The 27,613-nt window shown below is 42.3% G+C and overlaps 2 protein-coding genes and 1 long non-coding RNA gene across 6 annotated transcripts in view; 1 reads left to right on the top strand and 2 right to left on the bottom strand.

The window, feature by feature from the left end:
- The window catches only part of LOC104596728 (protein PSK SIMULATOR 1-like), a 55,400-nt gene extending 50,926 nt beyond the window's left edge, over positions 1-4,474 (top strand). For all 3 annotated transcript variants that reach the window (XM_010258008.2, XM_010258007.3, XM_019197686.2), the window contains exons 11-14: positions 2,924-3,040; positions 3,172-3,248; positions 3,388-3,432; positions 3,580-4,474. In XM_010258008.2, coding sequence (XP_010256310.1) covers positions 2,924-3,040; positions 3,172-3,248; positions 3,388-3,432; positions 3,580-4,099 — 759 coding nt within the window. In that variant the 3' untranslated portion in view covers positions 4,100-4,474. The remainder of the gene's footprint in view (positions 1-2,923; positions 3,041-3,171; positions 3,249-3,387; positions 3,433-3,579) is intronic.
- Positions 4,475-5,893: 1,419 nt separating this feature from the next.
- The window catches only part of LOC104596730 (uncharacterized), a 30,377-nt gene continuing 8,657 nt past the window's right edge, over positions 5,894-27,613 (bottom strand). The window contains exon 3 of the long non-coding RNA XR_735086.2: positions 5,894-6,439. This is a non-coding gene — a long non-coding RNA (uncharacterized LOC104596730). The remainder of the gene's footprint in view (positions 6,440-27,613) is intronic.
- Positions 22,279-23,508, bottom strand: LOC104596729 (uncharacterized). 2 transcript variants are annotated; one of them, XM_088887881.1, is made up of 3 exons: positions 23,355-23,508; positions 22,851-23,245; positions 22,279-22,777 (listed from the first exon to the last, which is right to left on the bottom strand). In XM_088887881.1, the coding sequence occupies exons 1-3, from the start codon at positions 23,506-23,508 to the stop codon at positions 22,568-22,570; spliced, it is 759 nt and encodes a 252-aa protein (XP_088744007.1). In that variant the 3' UTR covers positions 22,279-22,567. The 2 variants fall into 2 exon arrangements, with proteins under 2 accessions (XP_088744007.1, XP_088744008.1); XM_088887882.1 differs by having other exon boundaries at positions 22,851-23,265; positions 23,355-23,486.

The following is a 27,613-nucleotide window of genomic DNA, read 5'->3' on the forward strand; positions in this document are numbered from 1 at the left end:
CAAAAACCATCTTTTGCCAGAATGCAAATCTGATCCCACTTCACCTCATGAATTTTCTTTTCCTCTTGCCACCCACACCAAAAGAAGTCCCTCTACAATTTGTCAATTATCTTAGCTACCTTCGATGGTATGGGGAACAAAGACAAATAACAGGAGGGAAGGTGGGCAAAAGAACTTTATTACAGCCACCCTACCACCCTTGGTTAAAGCCTTCCAAGAAAGCTTTTTCTCCATTCCTTAAAGTGCTGGGGTCCAAATTGCAAGAGATAAACACTTGGCTACTAAGTAATTTGGAGGTGGTCCACTTTGCATGGGAGCACCTCTGCCAAAATTTCCAACTCCTCCACTTGGCCAACAGGAATAAATGAGCTCCCTTATTGACCTTCAGACCAGAAACCAATTCAAGCCATATGAGAACTCTATTGATATTTTCTAATTGTGATTGGGAGGCCTCCAGAAAATAGTGTCATCAGCAAAGTCTATTACTTTACCTTCTCTCCGCTGGACTAATGCTAAAACCTTCTAATAATCCATTCTCAGCAGCTTTCAAAGAAAACTGAGTGAGCACCACCATTATGTAAATGAATAGAAGAGGGAAAGGGGGTCCCTTGGAGCTTTTGAAGAAGCTTGAAACCTGCCTATTTAGGATGTAGTGACACCCACCCACCCACCCACACCCCCCTTAACCCCAATGTTTTTAAACCGTTGTTGACCTGGATGTTTTTAAACCGTTCTAGGAGGAATCCATTCTTTTGTAAAAGAAGGTTGAATTGTCAAACAAACTGCTGACCTGGATGGTCTAACTTCTGAACTGTTCAACCCGGGCAATGTTTTTTTTGGTCAATAGCTGAACCAATTCATTAAAGGACTAAGTACAACAGAAAACTAGAGAAAAGGGAGGGAATAAGTTCTCTTAGCCCTCCCCACCAAAAATACTCAACTTACAACAGAGCCCAAAACATGTTACCCCTTCCCACCCCTTGTTTAGTAAGTACATCAGCAAAAGTATTAGCACTTCTATTCACCCACTGAAGCCTTCCATATTTTGTGTCAGCCATTTGAACCTCCTTTTTTCGTTAAACTCCAGAAACCATTTTCCTCTTGTTGCAGCCAATTAATCACCAGCTTAGAGTCTCCTTCAACAGTTAGCTTTCTAATATTTAGCTCCTTTTCCCCATGCACTCCTTCCAATACATCCATAACCTCTGCTATGAGTGAATCACATGTACCTATTGTCTCTGAAAACAAAGCAACACCTTTTTTTTCTTCTTCATCTCTGAAAACACCTCCAATGCCTGAAGGACCCGGGTTACCCTCACTGCTTCCATCAAAATTCAGAACCCCTCTGCTGGTGGAAACAACAGAGGCCTGGTTACAGCCTTAGTTGGAGCTGACTCAGCTACTTCCAATTTCTAAGCAAAGCATCTGTAGAGATACCCTCGAACAGCTCCAAAGATTTTGTCCACTGCATCAGTTTGATGGTAATGACTTCAATTAGAGCTACTCTACTTCTCTCTTTTTCATAGAAAATCCTTAGATTTCTTTCTTCCCAAATTGTCCAGCATACAACCACTCTAATGCACCTCCAAAGTATCCAACCCCTCTTTGGCCACCTAACAAAAGAAGCAGCAAATGAACATTGTATATCCGGCAAGGGAATCCACCTACAACCATAGAGAGAAACCAATCCCAAATATACAAGACAAAAAGGCAGGGGATTAATAAGTGATAGCATGTCTCTCCATTAGACTTTCATATAATGCACCAATGTGGGGATAAACACCAATTAGGTCTTTTTCTTTGGAATAGCTTGCAATAGTTGAACCTTTCCCGAAATGCCTCTCAACAAAAGGCTGCAATCCTAGGTGAAATAGGTTTACCTCAGACTTCCTTAACTGGGAAAGGTTGCCCAAGAATATCAGAGGATTGAACTAGACTCTTAAAAAAGGAATCACAGGTAAAGGAGCCCGAGGGAAATAGGGTCCAAACACGACTATCCAATTTTAACTGGTCTAAGAATACCCCTTCCAAGATTTGTAGTAGGGCCATGACATTGTTTAATTTAGAGTCCCTAACCTGGAATTTGAAGGAACCAGAAAAGTGGAAACAAGCTCATTTTTTGAATTTGATATAGCAAACATGGATGGAAATTGTTCTTTCAATGCCAAGTCTCACACCCGAATATGCTCCCAGAAATTAACAAGATTACCAGAGCACAAATTGTACCCAACAAAACGAAGGATGGAAGGATGTCATGTACCTGACAAGATTACTGGACAACGGTTTATGGTTTAATAATAAGAAACTGAACTTTTTTTAACTAAAATAACAAAAGAGAGAAGGGTTGACTGGTTGGTGGGGGGAGAGAGGCAACCACCATGCTCCTTTCTTTCTTTCTCAGCCGCCCTTCTCACTCTCTCCTCCCTAATAATATGTATGTCTGGCCTATGTGTCTTTCCTAATCTGACCTAATATTCAAATCTAATGGTCAGGATGCAATATATAATGGAAATTGAGATAAACTGCATTGACGTGTTTGACCTGGACAGTTAAACCATAGACCTGGAAACTGGAGGAAAGAGTGGTTCCATTTCCGGGTTGGCTTTTAAAACCTTGCTTAACCCAATTTGGCAATTTCTCCACTTCTGGTTAAAATTCACCTTCAACTTGTAACAGATCACTTGTTCTAACTGGAGCTGTAGATGGTCTTATCTACACTTAACCAACCCATCTTAGTCTACTTTCCCTCATTTTATCATCTATTGGTCTTCTCTGCACATAACCAAACCTTTTGAACATTGTGATCTAGCGTGTCCAAAAGGTTATTATTTTTGTCGACTGAACTCATGAAATATATGTTTTGTATGCTTTGGTAAAATTGTGTGGTAGGACTTTTTCTAAGGAAACCCCTTAATGTGGTTAGGTATCTCGATCAAGTTCCGTGCCTTCGAATACAAGGGACACATTATACCAAGCACTGCCACCTAGTATAAAGTCAGCTTTGCGGTCCAAGTTACAGTCATTTCATCTCAAAGAAGAGGTATTTTGATTTCTTAGTATTATTGTTGAGATAACAATAAGTTGTTTTGTTCCCTGAGTTAGCCTAGAACATAACATTTCATATTACCAGATACTTATTATCCTTGACACTTTTTTAAACATTATTTGCAGCTCACTGTTCCACAAATAAAAGCTGAGATGGAGAAAACTTTGCAGTGGCTTGTTCCAATTGCTACTAATACAACCAAGTAAAGTGACCAGCCTTTTGCAAACACTTTTTAGTTGGCTTGTGTTATGTGATTTTTTTCTTTACATTTCATATTATTGTTTCTTTCGTTGGAGTATTAATCCTTTTATGTCTTGTTGCCACAATGTGGTTGAAAACAGAGCTCATCATGGTTTTGGTTGGGTTGGTGAGTGGGCAAATACAGGGTGAGTGAATTGGCAACAGTCAAATCTCTCTCTCTCTCTCTCTCTATCTATCTATCTATCTATATATATATATATATATATGAAAATAGGATTCTTCAAACCAATAAAGCTTACCATAATGCAAGCTGTTACATTGCATGCTTTCAGGTCTGAGGTGAACCGTAAGCCAGCTGGGCAGGCTGACTTGATCCGGATAGAGACACTGCACCATGCAGATAAGGAGAAGACTGAAGCTTATATACTTGATTTGGTAGTCTGGCTTAACCATCTTATCAGCCAGTCAAGGTCTGGCATCAACGGTGGCATCAGATCTCCCATTAAATCTCCAATTCGTTCTCCCACACAGAGGACAATTCTGCAAAGCACGCACAAGCCTAGTTCCCCATCACCCATGTTAACTGTTGAAGACCAGGAGATGCTGCGGGATGTGAATAAGAGGAAATTAACACCCGGAATAAGCAAAAGTCAGGAGTTTGACACAGCAAAGACCAGGTCGAAGCACAATAGGTTGAGCAAGAGTAGTAGCCACTCTCCAACAAGTGGAAATAAGACAGAATTATTCCCTATCAGGAGGCAATCCGCTGCTGTTCCTGTAATTGATTTTGACATAGACAGAATTAAAGCCTTGGATGTCATTGATAGAGTTGATACCCTTAGAAGTTTATAATATCTGTTGATATACATGAATCAGGCGGGGAGCATAAGGGCCTGCATGTATGTATCATATAAGGGTCCACCTGCTGAGTTGTCTGACTCCATGGATTCAATAGACATGGAGTGCGAGAACCCTACATCTGATGTGTTGGTTTGTTGGAAGAGCAAAATTATGTAAAGATGATTAGGATATCATGGTTGATCAAAGTGGATACATACTTCTGTATGCGATGATAAGGGATGAATCATGGGTAAATTTTGTTGTACAAGGGGTTTTTATTGTTATATTGTCCCAAATTCCAATAGCCTCAAACGGTAGGCCCATTGGGCCTATATGTACAGAACATGTGATCATTTTCCTAATAATTGAAGTCCACAATTTTCTTCTCCCCTCTTCCCCTGCCACTCAATTTTCTCCATTGTTTTCTTTTTCTTCCCAGTGAACTGACAGAGGCTCTTAGGTTTTACAGGTTATAGCATTACAAAGAAACAAGAAATTACACCAGAAGGATCAGTCTGATCTCAAGGTTGAGGTTTCTACTGGTTTTTGGATTTAGGAGCATGGCAATGTATACGGTATACCTACTGAATTGTGACATGTCAGGTCTATTCCACTGTTTAGATTAATATATACTGATATTGATCTAAATTCAATTTTATATGCTTAAAAAATACAATTTTATATTTTACTCATGCTGTAATATATAATTATAACATACTGCAAAATTTATATATTGATAGTTTGATACTTGTATAAATGTCTAAGAAATAAATATGTTGCATATTAAGTTGATTTGTAGGTCTATCTATCTTGCATGCTCAACTAAGTCTTGTCCCAACTATATAGAGTGAGCTGTATGACTCCTGTTCTACCATTCCACGCTATATTAAATTACAAATCTACTAGCTATTATATATATAAATTATTATTTGGCATTGGATGTATTTCGTACGTTAACCTGTAATGGTGGGTTTTTGTTTAGGGATTTTTGGACTGCAATCCCCCTAAGAAATCTGATTTGCAGCTCCCTCCTAGTCTACTAGTAGCCCTCTCCCCCCTTATAAATTGCATCCTGTCCGTGGATTTAGCATATCAAGATTCAGTCCACCCCTAGAGTGGAGCTCTAGATTTCTAGAGTGGATTTAACTGTAAAAATCCCTTTTGTTTATTATGAGGTAGCATGTAAAAAGGGGCCATGGTGCAATGGTAAAAGTAAAGTGTCAGATTGTAGGTTTGAGTCCAAGGCCCATTCATTTTTGGGAAGTTATTTATTGACTAGATGTACTTATCTTGGTAACTGTTTCTTAGGAACAATTTACCTAGTAAATGTGTTTTATTCATGTTCATTTATTTTTCAGGTATATAAGATAATGACCGTTTTAGTTATAAAAAAAACTATTATTAAAAATGCCAATTTTATTCCTTCAAAGTGTTGGCAACTTCTTCCTAGTGGAAAAGTTATTTAACCACCTGAGGATGGTTATCACTTATTCAGGCAAGTGATACACAGAATTGGATCTAACTAATAGTTTACAGAATTGGATCTAACTAATAGTTTTCAAAGGCACCATTACATTGATTACATGGAAGCACCATTACATTGATTACATGGAATTGGATCTAGCTAATAGTTTGAAATGATAATAAGTATGCTTGGGTAATTGTCCGCAGAGTATCCAAGTGATTATAAGTCCAATATTAAGAAAATCGAGGATGTATATGGTATATCGGGTTAGCTACATGGATCCTGCTTTTTTCCACCCTGTTCAGCGTCATATCAATTTTTGAATTATAAACACTTTGAATTATTTCTTACTACTAAAACTCATTTTTTTATCTTCCATACATCACCTTCAACTTCCTATAATTACAGTCACCCAAATCAGATTTGGCTAGAGAACTAAGCCAGTTTGAACAAGAACTAAAAAAAAAAAAATGTACTCCTGCATACCTTTCTTAGCTAGAAGGTGAGAAAAGAGTTACAGTTCCTTTTAATATAAAAGAAAGAAACATCAAGCCCATCAGCTATATCAAAAACATCTTCCAAAATAAACAAGACATCATGGCTAAAATTTGAATTTTGCATGTTTGCACACAAAATAAGGTTCAGGCAATTAAACTCCAGAACCACCTTAAAGAGCTCACAGCGCTGAGTTGGCAAGAGACCTTGTCTAATGGCATTGGCTTCTGCTTGAATGGCTGAAGAAGCACATGGACCAAAGTCACCAAACCATGCAGCTACACAAGATCCATTGCAATCTCTTATAATCGCTCCAAAAATAGCTTTATTAGGACTAACAAAGTAACAAAACCCCCATCTGTTTTCATCTTGATAACCCCGCAACTAGGAGGCTGCCAAAAAGAAGCATTAGGTCGACAATGGCTTCAAATTCTTGATCAATATCTTCACTTCACTGTTTATATAGGACAATAAAACTGAGGTAAACAGCAGCATTCTCAAAAATAAAAACATCTCTTGATTTCTAGATAAGCCATAAGGGAACTGACAAATGAACAAAAAGCTCAAACATTCTATTTTTAAGTTCACAGCGCTGAGCCAGCAAGAGACCTTGCCTAATGTCAATGGCTTCTGCTTGAATCGCCGAAGCAAATACACACAGACCAAACCATGCAACTACACAAGATCCATTGTAGTATCTTTCTCTTATAACTACTCCAAAACTAGCTTTATTAGGACTAACAAAGCTCCCATCTATGTTATTCTTGAACACCCTACAACTAAGAGGCTGCCGAAAAGAAGCATTAGGTTGAGCAATATCAGTTGGAGGAGAACCCGTCAACAATGGCTTTAAATTTTCGATAAATATCTTCACTACTCTGTTTATAGAGGACAATAAACACAGGTGAACAATCAGCATTACTTGATTATTAGATAAGCCACAAGGAAACTACTAATGCCGAAAGGCCTGTCCGTACTTTTCTGTAGAATTGAACAGTTTGAGAGAGAGAGAGAGAGAAGGGATGACTGGTCACCAATCCAGTTTTCTTTAGCCACCCTCTCACGCTCTAATAATGTATGATATCACAATCTAATATGGTCGGAAATCGAACTCAACCATTTTTTTGACTCAATGGATCTGAATGGTTGAACTGCTGTTCGGAGAATTAGAGGAAAAAATAGTTTCATTTCTGGTTTGATTTTTAAAACCTTATCAATATGTGACGCAGCGTGGACGCGATGAGAACCGGAGCTGGCTATGCAAGCATCGGGCGTTCGCTAGCACCTAGCGAATAACACCGATTTCTCTAGGAGAGAGAAAAGGTGGTGAAAATAGGAAGAAGAGAACTTGAAGAAATTCTGAAATCTGAAATATGAATTGATGAATAACTTTGGGAAAATATCAGTATTTATAACACATTTGGGAATTGTAAAAGGACTAGGAAAGAACATGAGTCTTGATCTTGATCTTGATCCTCTTGGGCTGTCTTGATAAGGTCGAACCCTCTTGGAATTCTTGGGCTTGATCTTCCACCGTCCGATCTCCCTGGCTCTCCTTATGCATGAATCTGAGAGTCTTGGATTTCTTGATGCTTCTTGGAGTCTTTGTTGAATCTTGATTGGAGTCTTGAATTCTTGCTAATCTTGGAAGAGTCTTGATAATCTTGGATTCTTAATAAGTCTTGGAGTCTTGGAAGAGTCTTAATGGACCTTGAATTATCCTATTATCCTTTCTTGACTTATCTTGGACTTTTGACCTTATCCTAGGGGATGGGCCTTGGGATGGGCCTCCATCATTCTCCCCCACTTGGAGAGAACTCGACTCCGAGTCATGACGAGGATATGCAAGTGTTATCTCTGGCAGGTACCAGTGAAGGTCAGCAACGTTGAAGGTCTTGGATATACCCATATGATCTGGTAGGTCCACTATATAGGCATTATCATTAATCTTCTTCACGATCTTGTATGGACCATACTTCTGAGGCTTCAACTTGTTGTAGGTACCTACGGGAATTCTTTCCTTCCTTAAGAAGACCATAACCTCATCACCTATATCAAACACTTGAGGTCGGCGGTGTTTGTCTGCGGCCATCTTGTACTTGGCGTTGGATTGCTCTAGCTTCTGCTTCACGGCGTCTTGGACGGACCGGATTTGTTCTGCCGTCTATTCTGCTGAGATACTGGCGCTGGGTACCTTGGGTAGTTTCACTAAATCCAGTGCATGGTTAGGGACCTTCATGTACACGATGGAGAATGGGGATCTGCTTGTAGAACTATGCACTGCATTGTTATAGGCGAACTCAGCTTGGGCTATGGCGAAGTCCCACTGTTTCGGCCATTCCCGGCATATGCTGCGAATTAAATTCCCTAAAGTTCGATTTACCACTTCTGTTTGTCCATTTGTCTGCGGATGGGCTGTACTGCTGAAATTAAGTGATGAATCAAACATCCTCCACAGGGTCATCCAAAAGTGACTGAGGAACCATGTGTCACGATCTGAAGTGATGGTCTTGGGTACCCCATGTAAGCGAACAATCTCCCTGAAAAATAATTTGGCTGTTGCGGATGCATCTACTGTTTTCTTGCATGGGAGGAAGTGAGCCATTTTTGAGAACCTATCAACCACCACGAAGACGGAGTCCATGTTCCTCTGGGTCTTTGGCAAGCCTAGCACAAAATCCATGGACAAGTCTTCCCATATGGCAGTAGGAACGGGTAGGGGCATGTAGAGACCTGTGTTCTGGGTTTGTCCCTTAGTTGTCTGACAAACATAGCACCTTCTTACGATGGTAGACACGTCCCTTCTCAATTTCGGCTAGTAATATCGCCCCTTAACAGCTTCTATTGTTTTGTCCCTTCCCAAGTGTCCTGCTAGTCCACCCCCATGCAAATCCCTGATGATCTTTTCGCGGAGGGAGGTGCAAGGGATACACAGTTGTTTCCCTTTCATAAGGAACCCGTCATAAATAAAGAATTCTTCTGTTGACTACTTATTCACACATTTCTCCCATACCTGTTGGAAGTCTTCATCTTGGGCATATAAGTCTTTTATGCACTCAAAACCCACAATCTCAACGCTGAGGGTCTTGATGAGAGCTACACGCCTACTAAGTGCATCAGCCACTTTATTTTGTTGTCTTGTCTTATACACAATTTTATATGGGAACTTGTCTAGGAAAGCAGACCATCTGGCATGTAAATCACTCCTTAATTGCCTTTGCCCACTAAGATATTTTAGGGCCTAGTGGTCAGTATAGAGAACAAATTCTTTTGCAATTAAATAGTGTTCCCATGTTTTCAAGGCTCTTATCACAACATAAAATTCCTTGTCATAGGTAGACCACTTTCTCCTGGCTTCACATAATTTTTCACTAAAGAAAGCAATGGGTCTTTTCTCTTGGGACAATACAACCCCTATGCCAACTCCATTAGCGTCACATTCAACTTCAAATAATTTATTGAAATCTGGTAAGGCAAGAACAGGAGCAGTACATAAATTTTCTTTTATGAGAGCAAAACTTTGCTCTTGTTCTTCCCCCCATTGAAATTTCCCCTTTTTCAAGCATTCAGTAATGGGAGCCATGATACTACTAAAATTCTTAATAAAACGCCTATAGAAGGTTGCCAACCCATGAAATCGCCTGACATCTGTGACAGTGGATGGGGTCGGCCACTCCCTAATGGCTTTCACCTTTTCCTCATCTACTTTCACACCATCCTTGTTTATAATAAATCTCAGGAATAATAATTTATCATTCATAAAGATGCATTTCTTCAAATTAGCATATAATTTATTTTCCCTCAATGTTTTCAGGACCTCCCTAATATGTCCCACATGCTCAGTGATAGACTTGCTGTATATCAAAATATCATCAAAATAGACTACCACAAATTTACCAATGAAGGGGCGCAATACCTGGTTCATCAGCCTCATGAAAGTGTTGGGCGCGTTGGTTAGTCCAAAGGGCATGACCAACCACTCAAACAAGCCATCTCTAGTCTTGAAGGTTGTCTTCCATTCATCTTCGGGACAGATTCTGATTTGATGATATCCACTCCTGAGATCTATTTTTGAGAAAACTACAGCTCCGCTTAGTTGATCCAGCATGTCGTCCAGCCTAGGAATGGGAAATTTGTACCCAATGGTGATCTTGTTAATGGCCCTGCTGTCGACACACATTCTCCAACTACCATCCTTCTTAGGTGTTAATAAGGCAGGTACTGCACAAGGACTCATGCTGATTTGAATGTGTCCCTTTTTCAATAATTCTTCTACCTTTTCTCGTAAAATTTCATTCTCCTTGGGACTCATCCTGTAATGTGGGAGATTAGGTAGACTAGTGCTTGGAACAAAATCAATATGGTGCTGTATATCTCTCATGGGAGGGAGTTCATTTGGTAACTCCTCTGGAACTACATCATTAGATTCATCCAGTAGTCCCTGTATTTCAGCTGGAATTGTATTTTCTCCATTAACATCTTCTCCTTTTACTACTAACAAATGTATCTCATGAGTATCCTTACATTCTTTAACAAATTCAGCATGATGATGGGTGATGGTAAGGAAATTTTTCTCATGTGCCTTTGGAGTATTTGCAATATTTTTTTTTGCTATGGGTAACAAAATATAACGTGTACCTTCTTTTTCAAGTTGGTAGGTATTCTTCCTACCCATGTGCCTTGCATCTGTATCAAATTGCCAAGGCCTCCCTAACAAAATATGGCAAGCATCCATATCTACAATATCACAATATGCTTCATCATGGTACTTACCAATTGAAAAAGGTACCTTGCAGCATTCTTCCACTCGTACGCCGCCTCCTTCCTTGATCCACCCAATTGTGTATGGGTTGGGATGTTTTTCAGGAATCAACTGTAATTGTTGGATGACATCCCTGCAAATAATATTTTCCTGACTAGCACTGTCAATAATTAAATTAAATAATTTTCCCTTGATAGTACATCTGGTACGAAATAATCTGTGCCTTTGAGAAGTATCCTTATTTTTCTGGGACAACATTAATTTTCTTACCACACAAGTATACTCCTCATGTTCATATGGACCCTCTTCATCCTCTCCATCAGGTCCACAATATACTTCCTCAATATCTTCTTCCTCCCTTTCTACCATATTAACTGCCTTCCTTCTGGGACAGTCACTGGATCTATGTCCAACCTCATTACATTTAAAACATTTAATAGGAGCAGGCCTTGCATAAGGGTTACTGGGTTTAGGAGGGTTGGAAGGATTACCTCGAGTATGTCCTCCTGTAGTAGCCTTACCGGCGTTACTTGTACTTGCCGGGTGAGAAGGTTGTACTGCCGGAACTGATTTGTTCCTGTCGACAGTTGCCGGTCTGTTGTCGCTCCCGCTGTACCAGCGATAATTATCACTGCGTGCCTTGTCCTAGAACATTAATTCTGCTTTCAAGGCTAGGTTCCTTGCTTCCTGCACACTAAGAACCATCTGGACCCCAATTTTATCTCTGATAGACGGTCTTAAACCGCTTAGATAACGGGCTACCTACTGGTTATCACTTTCAGATAATTGATTTCTTTCAGCTAATCTCAAAAATTCAGATGTATATTCATTAACACTACGAGAACCCTACGCACACCTCTGATAAGATTCAAACATATATTGTTCATAGTCAGGAGGTAAAAATCTACCTCTGATTAATTGTTTCATGCGCCTCCAGGTTCGAATAGGACCCCTTCCTTTTCTCATCCGGGTCTCTCTCATCCGTTCCCACCAAACAGATGCGCCTCCCTTTAATCGGAAAGCTACTAATTTTACCCTTCGTTCCTCTGGTATTTCCATGTAATCAAAGAACCTATCGACTTCTGTGATCCAATCCAGAAGTCCCTCTATACCAAGATCTCCACTAAAAGTAGGAATATCTACCTTGAGTTTAAATTCATCATTATTCCTACGGGGGTTGAAATTACCTTGATTGTGCCAATTTCTACCGTTTCTGTTGTTGCCGGGAAGAACTGGAGCACCACCAAATTCGAAATCATCATCACTGTCGTCGTCAAGAACTGGACATCGAGACGTAGTAGCGATGGGTGGTCTGTCGTGGTCGTCTCCTGCGATCTGCTGTGGATTTTCCCGGATTCGTGGGACAACCTCCTGTAACAAGGTTTGCAGTTGTTTAGTCACCTCTGCCAACTACCGTTCGATGTTACGTATGGCTGTACGCTGCTCTTCGATTGCTCTCCAAACAGCTGGGAACCCCTGATCTCCGTCACGGGGTGGGTTGCGACTGCTATCGTCTGGGTTGGACATGACTGGGCGAATTCCCTGCTCTGATACCACCTGACGCAGCGTGGACGCGATGAGAACCGGAACTGGCTATGCAAGCACCGGGCATTTGCTAGCACCTAGCGAATAACACTGATTTCTCTAGGAGAGAGAAAAGGTGGCGAAAATAGGAAGAAGAGAACTTGAAGAAATTCTGAAATCTGAAATATGAATTGATGAATAACTTTGGGAAAATAACAGTATTTATCACACATTTGGGAATTGTAAAAGGACTAGGAAAGAACATGAGTCTTGATCTTGATCTTGATCCTCTTGGGCTGTCTTGATAAGGTCGAACCCTCTTGGAATTCTTGGGCTTGATCTTCCACCGTCCGATCTCCCTGGCTCTCCTTATGCATGAATCTGGGAGTCTTGGATTTCTTGATGCTTCTTGGAGTCTTTGTTGGATCTTGATTGGAGTCTTGAATTCTTGCTAATCTTGGAAGAGTCTTGATAATCTTGGATTCTTGATAAGTCTTGGAGTCTTGGAAGAGTCTTAATGGACCTTGAATTATCCTATTATCCTTTTTTGACTTATCTTGGACTTTTGACCTTATCCTAGGAGATGCCACCCCTAGGGGTGAAATGGGCCTTGGGATGGGCCTCCATCAATATGGTATCAATACTTTTAACTTCGATCTTAGACTCTTTTTGAAATAAAGATGAACCTTGTAGCTTCGCATGTCTGAGGGTGTTGGCGCATTCAGGGTTTCTTTTGATTCGGACAGTATAGTACGCTAGACATGTAAATGCATAGGTTGATATTGCACTAGAAGATGAGTATGTTATTCTGTCTATGGATTGTCTTTTATCCTGTTTTAGACATATCTATAGATTATGTAGATCTTGAATGGTTGAGTATGTAATGCTGAGAAAATCTGTTGTCTGAAAAGGCTTCTGCGCAACTTGTTAAGGTAATTTTCCCGTAGCAGAGGTTCTAAAATGGACATCATAGCTTATGCTTTAACAGACTAGGAAGCAATCTCTCATTTGGGATCCCTTTATTTGGGTTATGATCATATTGAGGAAAACACGAGAACTAAAGAAGTTAAGAAACCACATATGCTCAAAGATTACCCTGCATATAGCATTATTCATCTAGTGATATGGTAAACCAAAATTTTGGTCTCAATCAAGGATAACCCAGAGGTGATAAATTGAAACTAGATGGGAGATCAGAATCAATATGGGCCATGCCAAACTTGCGGATTCAGAATAAGAAAATGAATTCATTACCCAACACGAGATGCATGCCAAAACAACTTACACAATTTGGACAAAACTCCCTTGATATCATACGCATCCAAGTATACAAAATGAACTCCCTCTTTGCTCTGGTCACTTTGTCATTCTGAAGAGGACAAAACTGGTGCTTTCTCTGAAACAAACTCAGAGCACTAAAAAAAGGTCTTATGTAAGTGAACCCAGAAATGACATGCTAGGAATGATGTGCAGCTATACAACCATCTAGGTCTAAATGAAAGCCTGTACATCAGACCTAAAAGAGCCAATTTATTCCCTAAGTAAGCCAGCTTATTTACGCCCTAGATCATAACCTACAGAAACCCAAATCACGCCAAGGAAGATGCTTGTGAGAAGTTTCAAACCCGATAAAGGTCATACTTTCAACTCAATGGTCAAGTCAAAACTGACTCCATCCATTCACCCAATTGCAACTGAGTCTACCCATTGTTTATGCAAAGGTTCAAGATCCTTGAGAACAACCTTTGGACACCCTCCTGTGATGCAGATGAGAAATTATCATTCAACAATTTCAGAAAAAAAAAATCTCAACCTAAAGTATTTCCAATGCAATTCTAGCTCTTGTAAGACTAGAAGACACTCCATCCATGACTTCACTTACACCAACAGGGGAAAAGGTAAGACGAGGCTGGAATCTGGAAGTCACATCCTTTCTCTCTTTTATTTTATTTATTTTTAAAGGCAAGGCCAAGGCTTAAAAAATGTAGTTGCAAAGAAAAACACCTGTCTAATCTTCCAAGGAATAGGATGCACAAAGATATTCTTACATTCAGTTCAATCAACAGATTCAGAGCATGATTTGGGTCCTTGTCTGCACTATCACAGACTTGGTCAAAGGGAGATAAAACTTGGTCTATATCTGGCATGGGTGGCATGGCAGTGCCTATATCATCTTACCACTCACCCTGAATGCTGAAACTTCAGTATTGGGAAGCAACCCTTAAGCCCTAGACCAAAATTTAAGCAACCTAACCTGAAGGGCAGCACTAAAAAGGTCTTGAAGGACTCAAACCCTACAATACTTATCTACATGGTACAAGGAAATCTGGACAATTATCAGAGTCAAGGGAGTCCGACAATAAGCAGGCTGATGCGGGGAAGATTGTCAAACTTAGCCAAGCTAGTCCTATTCAATGCTCACATGTTCAAATCAAACTGCACAAAAGGTCACTGAAGTCTACTTTTTAATGATATCTAAAACAAACTAATGCCTAAGGCCAGGATGGGATGGCTTTCCCTTTTATGAAAAACAAGAACAGATTATTTTAACCAAAACCCAAGTCCTAAATGCGGCAACATGAATTATTAAGAAATCCAAATCAAACTCTTCTTCTGTACCACTTGAAAACCAAGATTGAGCAACAGATTAAACTTCAAAATTAGAATTTTATTTTTGGAAAGATAATTGCAAAGCCAGCAAAGTTTTGAAAGACTAAGATCATTCTTCTATAAACAAAAACTGCTTTAACTAAAGAGAAGCTTCTAACCATATAGAGATATCATTATTTGAAAAGATCAGGCAAGCTAAAAAGGGAGATTTAGAAAAAAGTAGAAGCCACTTCCTCTTGTTTGGTCAAATAAAAGGGCAAAAAGGAAGGAACGCACAGCTTGCATTCTCATTCAAAGTATGACCAAGCAATCTATATCCATTGGCAGAAGTATTGGTCAGACACGGGCATAGTATTAAAGCACCACTTGGCCTAAACTTTGAATGGAAAACACAAGGAACCAAGACACAGATGGACAACAATCACTGTGATTAGAAAGGCAAGTAATCGCAGGGAGAACTCAAGAGATGGGCCCAAGCCAGCCTCGATCTAAAGTAAGAATGGATTTAAACAAATATTTCTACCCAAATCAAGGCTTGAGTCAAAATAAGATTTAGAGAAATGCACACTCAAGGTTGAATTCTAGTTAAATCCAGATTTGATTTTGGAACCATTATCAGGAAATATGTGGATCTCAGTCTAAATTGAACCAAAAGATAGTCTTAACCTATGTCCTAACTAATGAGGGGTAATTTGGTCCTCTGAATTACATCGCGACATGTGGCCTTCAAGCGATACCTCGATGCTGAGTAAGCAAACCAGCTCAGCAAGTCGGCTCAAAGCACCTCACCCAGGCCGACCTCCACCTTGGTTGGACTGAGCTGACAGGTTTCCCAACTTGTAGCAACCTGCCTTAGAGACCAGTCTAGCTGTAGGAACCTATGGCAACCTGCCAGGCAAGCTCGCTAACTTGTCCTAGAGATACGTTACCATCCCGAGATCTCCGGAGCATTAATGCCTCGACCGCTAGACTGGCCTACCGCACCGAATGCGCTAGAGTTATTTGGGCAAGCTGTAATGCCTGCACAGATTATGTAACCAAAGTAATAACTCACCCAACCAAGCGGAAACAACTCCGCGAGAATATGAGACCCGTTGTGAGAGGGCTCAGACCACTAACGCCTATATAAAGTACTCATTTCTACCTATGAAGGTACACGCGATTACAAACTCTCAATTTCTCTCATTCTCTAAAGACTCAAAACATTTCTCTGACTTAAGCATCGGAGTGCCCATCCCGGGTAAAGACAGCCCATGCACTCTAATCCTCTTTCTTGCAAAACATAACAACTCGGCCCTCTATAGCTCGGCCTAGCATAGGCCCTGACAAGGTGTTATCCGAATCAGTGTCCGAGTCACTTGACACGAGGGAGCAGCCAGATTTCACTACATCAATTGGCGTCATCTGTGGGAATATTGATACAAAAACTAAGTACTTGTCCTTATTTCAAAAACCTTAAGAACTAATGGCATCTTCAGACAATCAGCTTTCCAACAACAACAACAACAACCAGGTCATTGGGCAGCTTGGGACAATCCTAGAAGTCCCCACAATGACCATTGGACAGATTGACATCCCTTTGAACCCTACCATCACACCGGTGAATGCGCCACCCCCTATGGTCGAGCCTGCAGCGGCTCTCGATGGGGTTGATGTGCACCAGTTCTACGACCTAGTGCAGTGTGTGTGGGGAATGAGCGACCAATTCAGATTTTGGGAAAGCAAGTTTGCCACCATGAGGGGGGGCGTAACAATAGCAACAACACTAGTAGCTCCAACACTTGCAGAACCAACAAGTACAACCCCGGCAATAGCATCGATAGAATGTCAGGCTAAACCAGAATCCGACTCCAGCTTGGGTTCCCAACAGTCTCCAACTGAGTGCTTGAACTAGTGAATAACCAGCCTTCGGTCAACAATGCGGTCCCTGACCTGAATTAGAACCAACTGCCAGTGGAGGGCCGAGCTATAGCTCCCAACGAGACATAGGCCGCTAGCTCCTCTGAAGGCTCCAAGAGGAGGCGTCGAAGATGGGCTCATCATGCCTCCAAGAAGAGCCAGTTCACTCTAGCTAGGAGCATGATGGACAAAAAAGAAGGAAGCAAAGCAACTAGCCAGGTAGGCGCTTCATCTAAACCCCTTATAACTCGAGAGTCACCACTCACACCAGAAATCCTCCAGGCCCCGAGGCTGAAGAACTTCAGAGCACCAACCTTTGAAACCTATAAAGGTGCGATAGACCCGATTGATCACACAAATAGCTTTCAGGCCCTAATGTTACTTCATGGGGACAATGATGCTAGCATGTGCATTGCCTTTCCCACTACTCTCCAAGATGAAGCTTGAATCTGGTATTCAGGGTTGGCCCCTGGTTCAATAAAGAATTGGAACTAGCTCGCCAACCTATTCATCACTCACTTTGCGACAAGTAAGAGACACTCCAAATCAGCAACCTGCTTGCTAAATGTAATACAGAAACCTAATGAAACTCTCTGGGAATACATAAAAAGATTTAACATGGAACGTCTGCAAATCCCGGATCTGGACCTAGCCATGCAGCTCACTGCGGCCAAAAACGGTGATCACCCCAACCTATGCTGGGAGATTGAACTAAACCCTTCGACCACTATGGAGAAATTCCTTGCAATGGCGGATAAATTCATCAAGGCAGAAGAAGCCCTAGGGTCGTGGTCAGAATTGTTCAGAAAAAGGAAGTGAACCGAAGAAGAAGCAGGCAGCAATAAGTCGAAGAGGAGAAGCAAGTCTCCCAAAAGAAGCAGGTCACCAAAAGTTGGTGAAGCAGCTTGCCTAGAAGAAAGAGTAAGTCCCAACAATAGGGTTCAGGTTCAAGCTAACGATCTGGAACCCCACCATTGTATACTAAAACATTTATCCCCTGAATGCGAAAAGAGTAGAAATATTAATGAAAATAAAATTGACAAAGTATGTAAAGTGGCCACCTAGGATGAAGGGCGACCCTGCTAACAAAAACCTAAATAAGTACTGCCATTTCCACTATGACATAGGTCATGATACTAAGAACTACTGGAACTTAAAGAATGAGATTGAGGAACTGATCCGACGATACCTCAAGCAATTTGTGAAGAAAGAAGAAGAAAGGCCGACCTGCCGAGCAATGCAAGGAAGCACCTCAGATAAGCAGGGAGCAAGAAGTAGCTCCCAAAAATCAGCAACAAGAGCGGCCTATCCGAGGGGTCATCAATATGATCACCGGGGGCTCCATAATAGCCAGTTGTACCACCTCGATCGGGAAAAACTTGGTCAGGGAACTAGAGTATGACAGTGACAACCCACCAAAGCACCCTCGAAGAAAAGAGGTGATTTACTTTATAGAAGACGACACTTGTGGAATACAGTATCCACACGATGACATCTTGGTTGTGAAGTTGCTGATCAACGATTTTGAAGTGAAGAGGATTCTGGTCGACTCAGGGAGTTTGGCCGATATCATTTTCCAAGAAGCATTTGAGCACATGGAGATTGGCAGAAAAGACCTAAAGCCAGCTGACGTGCCCCTGGTTGGCTTTAGTGGGGAAAGTAGTTCAGCCCATTGGCTGGGTGAGGGTACCAGTTGTAGCAGGATCACCCCCCAATGCGGTTAGGTTTGATCACGATTGTCTAGTGGTCGCCACTCCCTTCCCGTATAATGCCATACTAGGCCGACCTATCTTGCATGCCCTTTGGGTAGTTGTTTCAACATACCATCCGGTTGTAAAATTCTCCACTGATAGAGGCATTGGAGTCATGCGAGGAGACTAGCTAGAGTCTTGCAAATGCTACCTAGCCGCCCTGAAGGCAAAAGGCAAGATTGTCATCAACATCGACTTGGAGCTGCCACCTGAACACACAGATGAGTGAGCTCAACCAACAAAAGAAACCGTCCTAGTGCCGGTCTCAAAGGCCGAGCCAGAGAAGATGGTACAGATAGGAGCTCGCCTACCAGAGCTGGTGCACTCCAACTTGGTTAGTTTTCTACTTAGCAACTTAGGCATTTTTGCTTGGTTGGCAGCAAAAATGCCCGACATAGATCCTAAGATAATAACTCACAAATTAAATGTTGACCCCACAGTTAGACTAGTTCGACAGAGGGAAAGGAACCTCGCCCTGGAGAGATGGAAAATAGTGGATGAAGGCCAACGACAAGTGGTGCATGTGCGTCGACTATACCGACCTGAACCGAGCCCGCCTGAATGATAGTTTCTGTCTCCCTCGGATTGACCGCCTAGTAGATGCGGCCTTAGGATTTGAGTTGTTGAGTTTTATGGACGTTTATTCCGACTACAACTAGATTTCAATGGACCCGGCTGATGAAGAAAAAACTGTTTTTGTAACTGAGATGGGCTTGTACTATTATAAAGTCATGCCCTTCAGACTTAAAAACGTTGGAGCAACTTTCTTGCGACTTGTAAACAATGTTTTTTCGAATTTAGTCGGAAATAAAGTTGAGTGTTATGTAGATGATATGGTTGTTAAGACTCAGTTTTCAAATGATTTGATTACTGACCTAGACCTTGTTTTTAATGTTTTAAGAAAATACAACTTGAAACTCAACCCGAACAAGTGCATCTTTGGTGTGACGTCAGGTAAGTTCCTCGGATATATTGTTAGCTGATGTAGCATCAAGGCCAACCCTGAAAAAATCCAAGCAATACTAGATATGTGACCCCCTAGCTCGGTTAAAGAAGTCCAAAAGTTGACTATCTGAATAGCCGCCCTGAACCGATTTATGTCTAAGTCGATTGGAAAGTGTTTACCATTTTTCAAAGCAATAAAAAGAACCAAGACTTTGAGTGGACCGAAGAGTGTCAGCTCACCTTTGACGAGCTAAAAAGATACTTGAGTTCACCACCTTTGTTGACCAGACTTGAGACCGGGGACAAGCTTAAGCTTTACCTCTCCGCAAGTGATGAGGTAGTTAACTCGGTCCTAGTTAGGGAAATAGGAAAAGTACAATGACCTATGTATTATGTAAGCAAAGTACTACATGTTGTCGAGACGAGGTACTCAGACATAGAGAAATTGGCCTTCGCTCTAGTGTTAGCATCCTAAAAGCTAAAGCCCAACTTCCAAGCTCACATTATTGTAGTTTTGACCGACTAACCTCTGAGACAGATCCTTCAGAAGCCCGAGGTCTCGGGGAGACTCACAAAGTGGGCAATTGAGCTCAGCGAATATGATATCTGTTAGAAGCTGCGACCAGTAATAAAAGCACAGATCATGGCCGATTTCATCGCTGAGTATACCTTCAACTCATTAACCCTAAAGTTGCCGAGCTAGCAACCACTTTGGAGGCCTAAACCAGTGCGACACCCACCCTAGTTCAGGAGATCCCGGCCTGGGACGAGGAGCCCTGGATACTCTATGTGGAAGCGGAGCTGGGTTAATCCTCTATGGACCTAGCGGAGTAAAACTGGAATACGTGCTCCGATTCCTATTCCGAGCTTCGAACAATAAAGCCGAGTATGAGGCATTAATAGTCGGGCTGTCAGTAGCGAAGGAAGTCAGGGCCAAGCACCTGGTAGTTTGCAGTGACTCTCAGCTTATGGTCAACCAAGTGAATGGACTGTATGAGCTCGCCATGTCGGCCTACTTGGCCAAGGAAAGGGAACTCCTGCTTGGCTTCCACTCTTGGCACATGCAACAAATTGCGAGATCGGAAAACACCAAGGTCGATGCTCTCACTGAGTTGGCCAATGCAATCGACTCCATGAAAAGAACGGTCTACATAGAAGACCTACCTTGCCCATCCATAGAAAGGGCGGTAGAAGAGGTCGTCCAAGTGACAATAGTAGAGTCGAGCTGGATAGACCCGCTCGTCGACTACCTACGCCAAGGAATATTGCCAAAGGAGCTTAACATAGCTCAAAGAATAGAGAAATAGGCAGTTTGCTACATGATGATGAGCAAGCAGCTATACATAAGATCCTTTACACTACCCTACCTGCACTGCCTGTGCCGAGCTGAAGCAGACCAAGTACTACATGAAATTCACGGACTCTGCAGAGAACATTAGGGGGGCAGGGCGCTCGCCCAAAAAGCTTTACGACAAGGGTATTATTGGCATAGAATGAAGACAAACACAATCGAGTTGGTAAAGAAGTGTGACAAGTTCCAGCGACATGCCAACATCCTGCACCAACCAACGACTGACCTAAAATACCTTACTAGCCCGTGGTCGTTTGCACAGTGGGGGATTGACATATTGGGCCCCTTCCCACTAGCAACTGGGCAGAGAAGGTTTCTAGTAGTAGTGGTGGATTATTTCACCAAGTGGGTAGAGGCTGAGCCGTTAGTTACCATCATAGCTCGAAACGTTCATAATTTTTTCTGGTGAAATATTGTATGCAAATTCGGACTGCCAAGGGTATTGATTTTGGACAACGACAAACAGTTTGAAGACATTAAGTTACAGAATTGGTAAGCAGAAATGGGAATAAAGCAAAACTTCACCTCGATCGTCCATCCCTAGGTTAACGGTCAGGCAGAGGTAACTAACGGGGCAACCCATCGTGGCCTTAAAGCTCGGCTTTCTCAAGGTATTTGTGGGTGGACGAGTTGCCTAGTGTGTTATGGGCCTACTGAACAACCATCAAGATGGCGATAGGTGCCCTTTAACCTGACATATGGGACGGAAGCCATCATACCGATAGAGATAGAAGTGCTGACCTTACGGTTTGAGACATTTGACGAGGAAGCTAACGAGGAAGATCTATGAACCAACCTCGACCTAGTGGAAGAAGTCAAATACTTGGCCTACATTCGGACCACAATATACCAACAACGAGTAGCTCGGTACTATAATGCCCAAGTCAAGAAATGCCAATTTAGAATTGGTGACTTAGTACTCCAAAAGGTCATGGTACCTAAGCCCGGCGTAGGAAAGCTAGGCCCGAACTGGGAAGGCCCTTATAGAATCTCAAAGGTAATAGGTGGAAACGCGTACGAGCTCGAAACACTGGAGGGGAAGGTGGTACCCCGTGCGTGGAACATAGATAACCTCGGAAGGTACTACCTTTGAAAAGAAGTGTTTCGAACTACATCCGTAGACTTGTGAAATTTTGTTAAGGCATTCGGGCCGATCTCCCAACAGCTCGCCAAAAGAGGACATAGAAGATAAGCTCCGAGCTATGACTACAAATTCACGAAAATTTGTTAAGGCTGAGCCGACCTTTCAATAGCTTGGCCATAGGGGGAGCAAACTAGCCAACCTAACTTGCGTGATGGATAGAGATTTTGCATTCAAAGGCACCTAGCCGACCTAACTAGCGCAACAGACAAACAGGAAAAAACTACATCCAAAGAAGATATCAAATGTGAAAAACTAAATTCCATTAACAAAAGTCCAATGGTCGAGATACATGTATATTAAGAAAAAAAAACTCAGCAACAATAAGTTCATATATTTAGGACATGCAGGCCCAAGAGATCAACTTATAGGAGCGCACAGGCTCCCGGAAACACCAGAAGAAGAGAAACCATCAGATAGGCTAACCTACTCCTCGTTGCCGCCCTACAGCTCATCGTTGGCGTCGTCACCCTCCTCGCCCTCTCCTTCACCATTTGCTTCTTCACCCTCCTTGGGAGTCAAGGGCTCCTTATTGACTTACATGACAAGCTCCTCAGGCACGTCGTTCAGTTGGAGGTCCTGAGCGGCGATGGTCTCTTGGTTCTCGACCAGCTCACACCGCATTTTCCCACTCAGCTCGATGAACCATTGAAGGTCTTCCTCCGCGCTGACATTGGCCTGCAGTTCGCCCCTCTCCTTCTGGCCCACAGTGACCTGATCCAATAAGACATGCCCTATGGTGTTCGCCTACAAAAAAGAAAGATATGATTAGAGCAAAAATCACAAAGCCAAAAGACAAAAACTTCGAAAGAAGACAAACCTGGACAATGCAGTGAGTTAACCGAGTCCTAGCGTCAACTGTGTCCAAGTTGGGGTAATACCGCACATCCTCAGGAAGCAACATGCCCCTGGCCATCTGAAGAGCAATGTAGGGATCGGTTATGCGATCGAGTATAGAGACGTTGACATGAGGAACGAAACGAGGGATATCCGAGGTGTACGGGCCGGCCTCACGTTTCTCTTGGCTGACTTGAGGTTGAGACATGGTAGGACCTGTAGAGTATTGATTTGTACTCATTGGGTCGCCACCTCCCTCAAGGTTGACGATAGGAGGAGCGAATGACGGTGACCTCACCTTGGAACTGCCCGAGGTACCCTCCATTGAAGAACGATGCTCAACCCTCCGCTTCTTCCTCAAAGCCTTTTTCTTTGAAGCTGCCAACATCAACTCCATGCTTACCATATTTGTGAAAGGAAAAAAGGAGGTTAGTCGAGCTAAAAAAGCCATTAGTACTAAAAGCATATGCAAAGAAGGTCAACCTACCTATGCGACTCAGGTTGGCCTGTATAAGCATGGGCTTGGCCAAAAGGGTTTCTACTGCAACCTTCTGGTAGACAAAATCCTGAATCGCAGCCCGTAGCTCTTCATTGAACCCTTCATTGAAAGTCCGACAATCAATCTGCCAAACAGTACTCATATCCCAACCACTACTCTTAGAAATGAGGAAATACCTGCTCTTCCAGTCCTTAACCTTGGAGGGTGTAGAGAACACTGATGTGGGCCCCACAGCTATGGTCCCACTGTACTTGTAGGGTAGAAGGTGTTCTAGTCTTCCTAGGGTTAGCTATTGGTTATTTAGTTGTTTCAGTTGTTACTTATTTCAGTCTTATTTTGATCTGTTTGTTATGTAAAGACTAAGGGCAGATCTGTCCTTTCCATGTAATGAGCATAACCTATAAATATTAATTAAAGTGGCGGCAGCAGAACATTAAGCTTTTGCTCCTCCTTTCAACTCTTGTGTTCTACTGCCTCTCCTCCCTCTTCCTCTTCTTTCCTCTTTACCTTTCTTCTTATTTTCGATCCTGAAATCCATTAGGGTTCAAGACTGATAACAGTCCTGAACTTCTACTTGGTATTAGAGCTAGGGTTTCTCATGTGAGTCTAGTCCAGCCGACCACATGAGAACCATCTAAGGCTGGAAGCTGAGAAAGCAGAGTCCGTTGACTAGTTCTTGGAGATTTCCAGAGGATTAGCAGTTGTTTGAAGAATTGCCACAGTTGCAGCGAGTTGGAGATCAGGAAGAATCAGAGAAGGCTAGGGTTCGGGTAACCTTGGTAGGCAGCGAACTGCATCCTATTGTAAGTTTTTTATTTTCTGAGAGAAGTAATATCAGAGAAGATAGGTTGGACCTATCCAGCAAGGGTGGCCGAACCACTCTAGGGTTTTATCTCTCTATTCTCTAGGGTTTTGTCTTATCCCTGCGGAAAACCCTAGTACTGGACTAAACCTTGTAATCTAATACTGCGGCAAACCCTAATAATTCTCTCCTCAACATTGATCAGTTTTAGGGTTTCATATTAACTCTAATACAAGCCTTATCCGTACGGTACTGTCTGGAGTGTATGGCTTTTAGGACTGATTAAAACCTCAAATTGGCTTCAGCATATCGGATTGTTCTTCAAACTGTTTTTCAGTTTTCTTTTGGGGTTTCGAACACTTCTAAAGGGGTGAAAACAGTTCGGACTGTTGCTGTTGTGTGTGGTTATTGATTTCATATCAGTTTTATACCTGTTTCATGCACATCTACTGTGAGTACAAATTGGTTCTATACTGATTTTGTGATTGTGGTTGGTAGTCCTAGTGCTGGTTTTGACTGTAGTAACCCTAATTTTGAGACTTCTGGTTCTTGACCGAAATGGAGTTTAAGAATCAGGCAGAAGGCAGTTTTGGGAACAGCAGTTATGGTAGTGGTTCTGAGACAGGTTTTCAAATTACAACCGTAAAGTTTGATGGATCAAACTATTTGGAATGGGCCCAATCAGCCATGATGGCTATTGGGGGAAAGGGCAAAGTAGGGTATCTCTTGGGAGATGTGGCAGAACCTTCCAAGGGAGACCCTATGTATACCAAGTGGGTCCAAAAAAACTACTTGGTTATGACATGGCTCTGTAATTCTATGCACCCCATATCAGCCGAAATTACTTATGGGCAAAGACAGCCAAGGAGATATGGGATGTGGTTAAAGAGACTTACTCTCAACCCCTTAATGTTGCTAGAGCATATGAATTGAAATGTGAGGTGAATTCCCTTAAACAAGGAGAGAAACCGGTGTCGGTCTACTTCTCTACCTTGAAGTCCCTGTGGCATGAGATTGATCACTTAGAGACTCTTGAGTGGGAGAGTCCCAAAGATGCTCAGATACATAGAAAGCACATCGAGACAAACAGAGTGTTTGAGTTCCTAGCAGGACTGAATTCAGATTATGATATTGTAAAGCAGCAGATTTTGACCAGAGATAGTGTGACCCTCTCTCAGGCATACTCCTTAGTGCACAGTGAAGAGACCAGGAGGAAAGTCATGATGCAACCTCAGTCGCTTACACCTGCCTTGGTAGCTGTCAAACCCAAAACAGGGGATGAGTTAGAGAGGGACAGAAAGAAGGAAGATAAAAGGGATGTGGTGTGTGAACATTGCAAGAAACCTAAACACACAAAAGAAACATGTTGGAAGCTGCATCCACATTTGGTCCCGGCAAAGTTGAGAAATAAAAGGGGTAATGCTCATGTGGCTATGACTACTGATTCAGCATCCTCATCTGGCACAAGAGGCACACCATTAGAGACCTCAGCCCCGGCCACATCAGCCTTTGCACACTCAGGTACTCGAGCCTCAGCCTACCATGCCTCCGCTCCAGGTACTACTGAACCTTATTGGGTAATAGATTTAGGTGCATCCGACCATATGACTAGCTTGCCCTCTTTGTTTACTACTTATCACTTATCTTCTGGTAGGGATAAAGTATCTATAGCTGATGGCTCTCTTGTCCCTATTTCTGGCAAGGGTGACATCAAACTGTCGGATACTATATCCTTGTCCTCTGTCTTGCATGTTCCTAAACTGGATACTAACCTCCTTTTCGTTAGTAGTCTTACCAAACATTTGAACTGCTTAATAACTTTCTTTCCTGACCGATGTGTTTTTCAGGACCTGGAGACAAAGAAGGTGATTGGGATTGGCCGTGAGACGAATGGGATCTATCTGCTCGAGGAGAGTTCTCGTCGGGAAGAGTCAGTGGATAAAAAAAGAAGTTACTTGTTTCTCAGGTTGTGAGATCTGGTTATGCTTTGGCATAACCGATTGGGTCATTTATCTTTTCGGTCATTGAAGAGTCTGTTTCCTACTTTGTTTGAGTCTATTGAATCATCTCAGTTGAAGTGTGAAAGTTGTGAGTTTGCTAAACATTGTAGAAACTCTTATTCATTGAGTAATAAAAGGAGTAATAGTTCTTTTGATATTGTGCATACTGATGTTTGGGGGCCATATCACATTCCTTCTATGGGTGGGTACAGATATTTTTTGTTATTTGTTGATGACCACACCCGGTTTTCTTGGGTTTATCTTATGTGTTCACGAGATGAGGTGCCTGCCCTAACCCAAAAATTCCACCGAATGATCCTAACCCAGTTTGATGCCAGGATCAAAGTTCTTAGATCTGATAATGCAAAGGAATACTTTGCTAAGCCATTGGCATTATACCTCCTTAATCATGGGGTTATCCACCAGAGCACTTGCCCTCATACACCTCAGTAGAATGGGGTTGCAGAAAGGAAGAATAGGCACATCTTGGAGGTGGCTAGAAGTATTATGTTTACCTCCAATGTCTCTATTCGCTTCTGGGGTGATGCTATCCTTACGGCGGTATATCTTATTAATCGGATTCCTTCCCGGGTTCTTGATATGAAATCTCCTTTCTCCCTTCTATACCCCAATGAGGAGTTGTTCACTATTCCCCTCAAAACATTTGGTTGTACCTCTTTTGTTCAGCTTCTCGGTCTCCATCACTCCAAGTTTGAACCCAAGGCCTCCAAATGCATCTTTCTTGGTTATGCACAAAATCAAAAGGGTTATTGCTGTTATGATCCTGTCTCAGGGAATAAGTTTGTATCCATGGATGTCACTTTCTTTGAGGAGACACCCTACTATTCTCGGGTCTCTCCTCAGGGGGAGAGTAATGAGCGTGGAGATTTGGGTCCTTTTCTTCAGGGGGAGTGTAGTGAGGACAGGGTTAATACTTTTGGGGCTGTTCCCTTACCTATCACAGGCGATGCAAGCAGGTTGATCCCGGTCATCAGCAGTCCCGGCCAGTTCCAACCTCTTCTGTGGCTCCAAGTCCAGATATTACAGTCCCAGGGCCCATAGAGACTCTTTCAATTGTTGCTACCTCACCCTCTGCAGATGACCTTGACCTTCCCATTGCCCTTTGTAAAGGAAAACGGCATTGCACCACATCTACAGCCCACTGCATCTCCCAGTTTTTGTCCTATGATCACCTATCTCCCTCCTATAGATCCTATCTCACCTCCGTTGCTGATGTCCCTATTCCGAGAACAGTGCAAGAAGCCTTATCAGTCCCGGAGTGGAGAGGTGCAATGCAAGTTGAAATGGATGCCCTGTTGAAAAATAATACTTGGGAGCTAGTTGACTTGCCCAAAGGAAAGAAACCAGTTGGATGCAGGTGGGTATTTACTGTGAAGCACAATGCGGATGGTTCCATTGAGAGGTACAAAGCTCAGCTAGTTGCA

This window comes from Nelumbo nucifera, chromosome 5 (genome assembly GCF_055504915.1).
Source record: "Nelumbo nucifera cultivar China Antique chromosome 5, China Antique-T2T, whole genome shotgun sequence".
Taxonomy (NCBI): domain Eukaryota; kingdom Viridiplantae; phylum Streptophyta; class Magnoliopsida; order Proteales; family Nelumbonaceae; genus Nelumbo; species Nelumbo nucifera.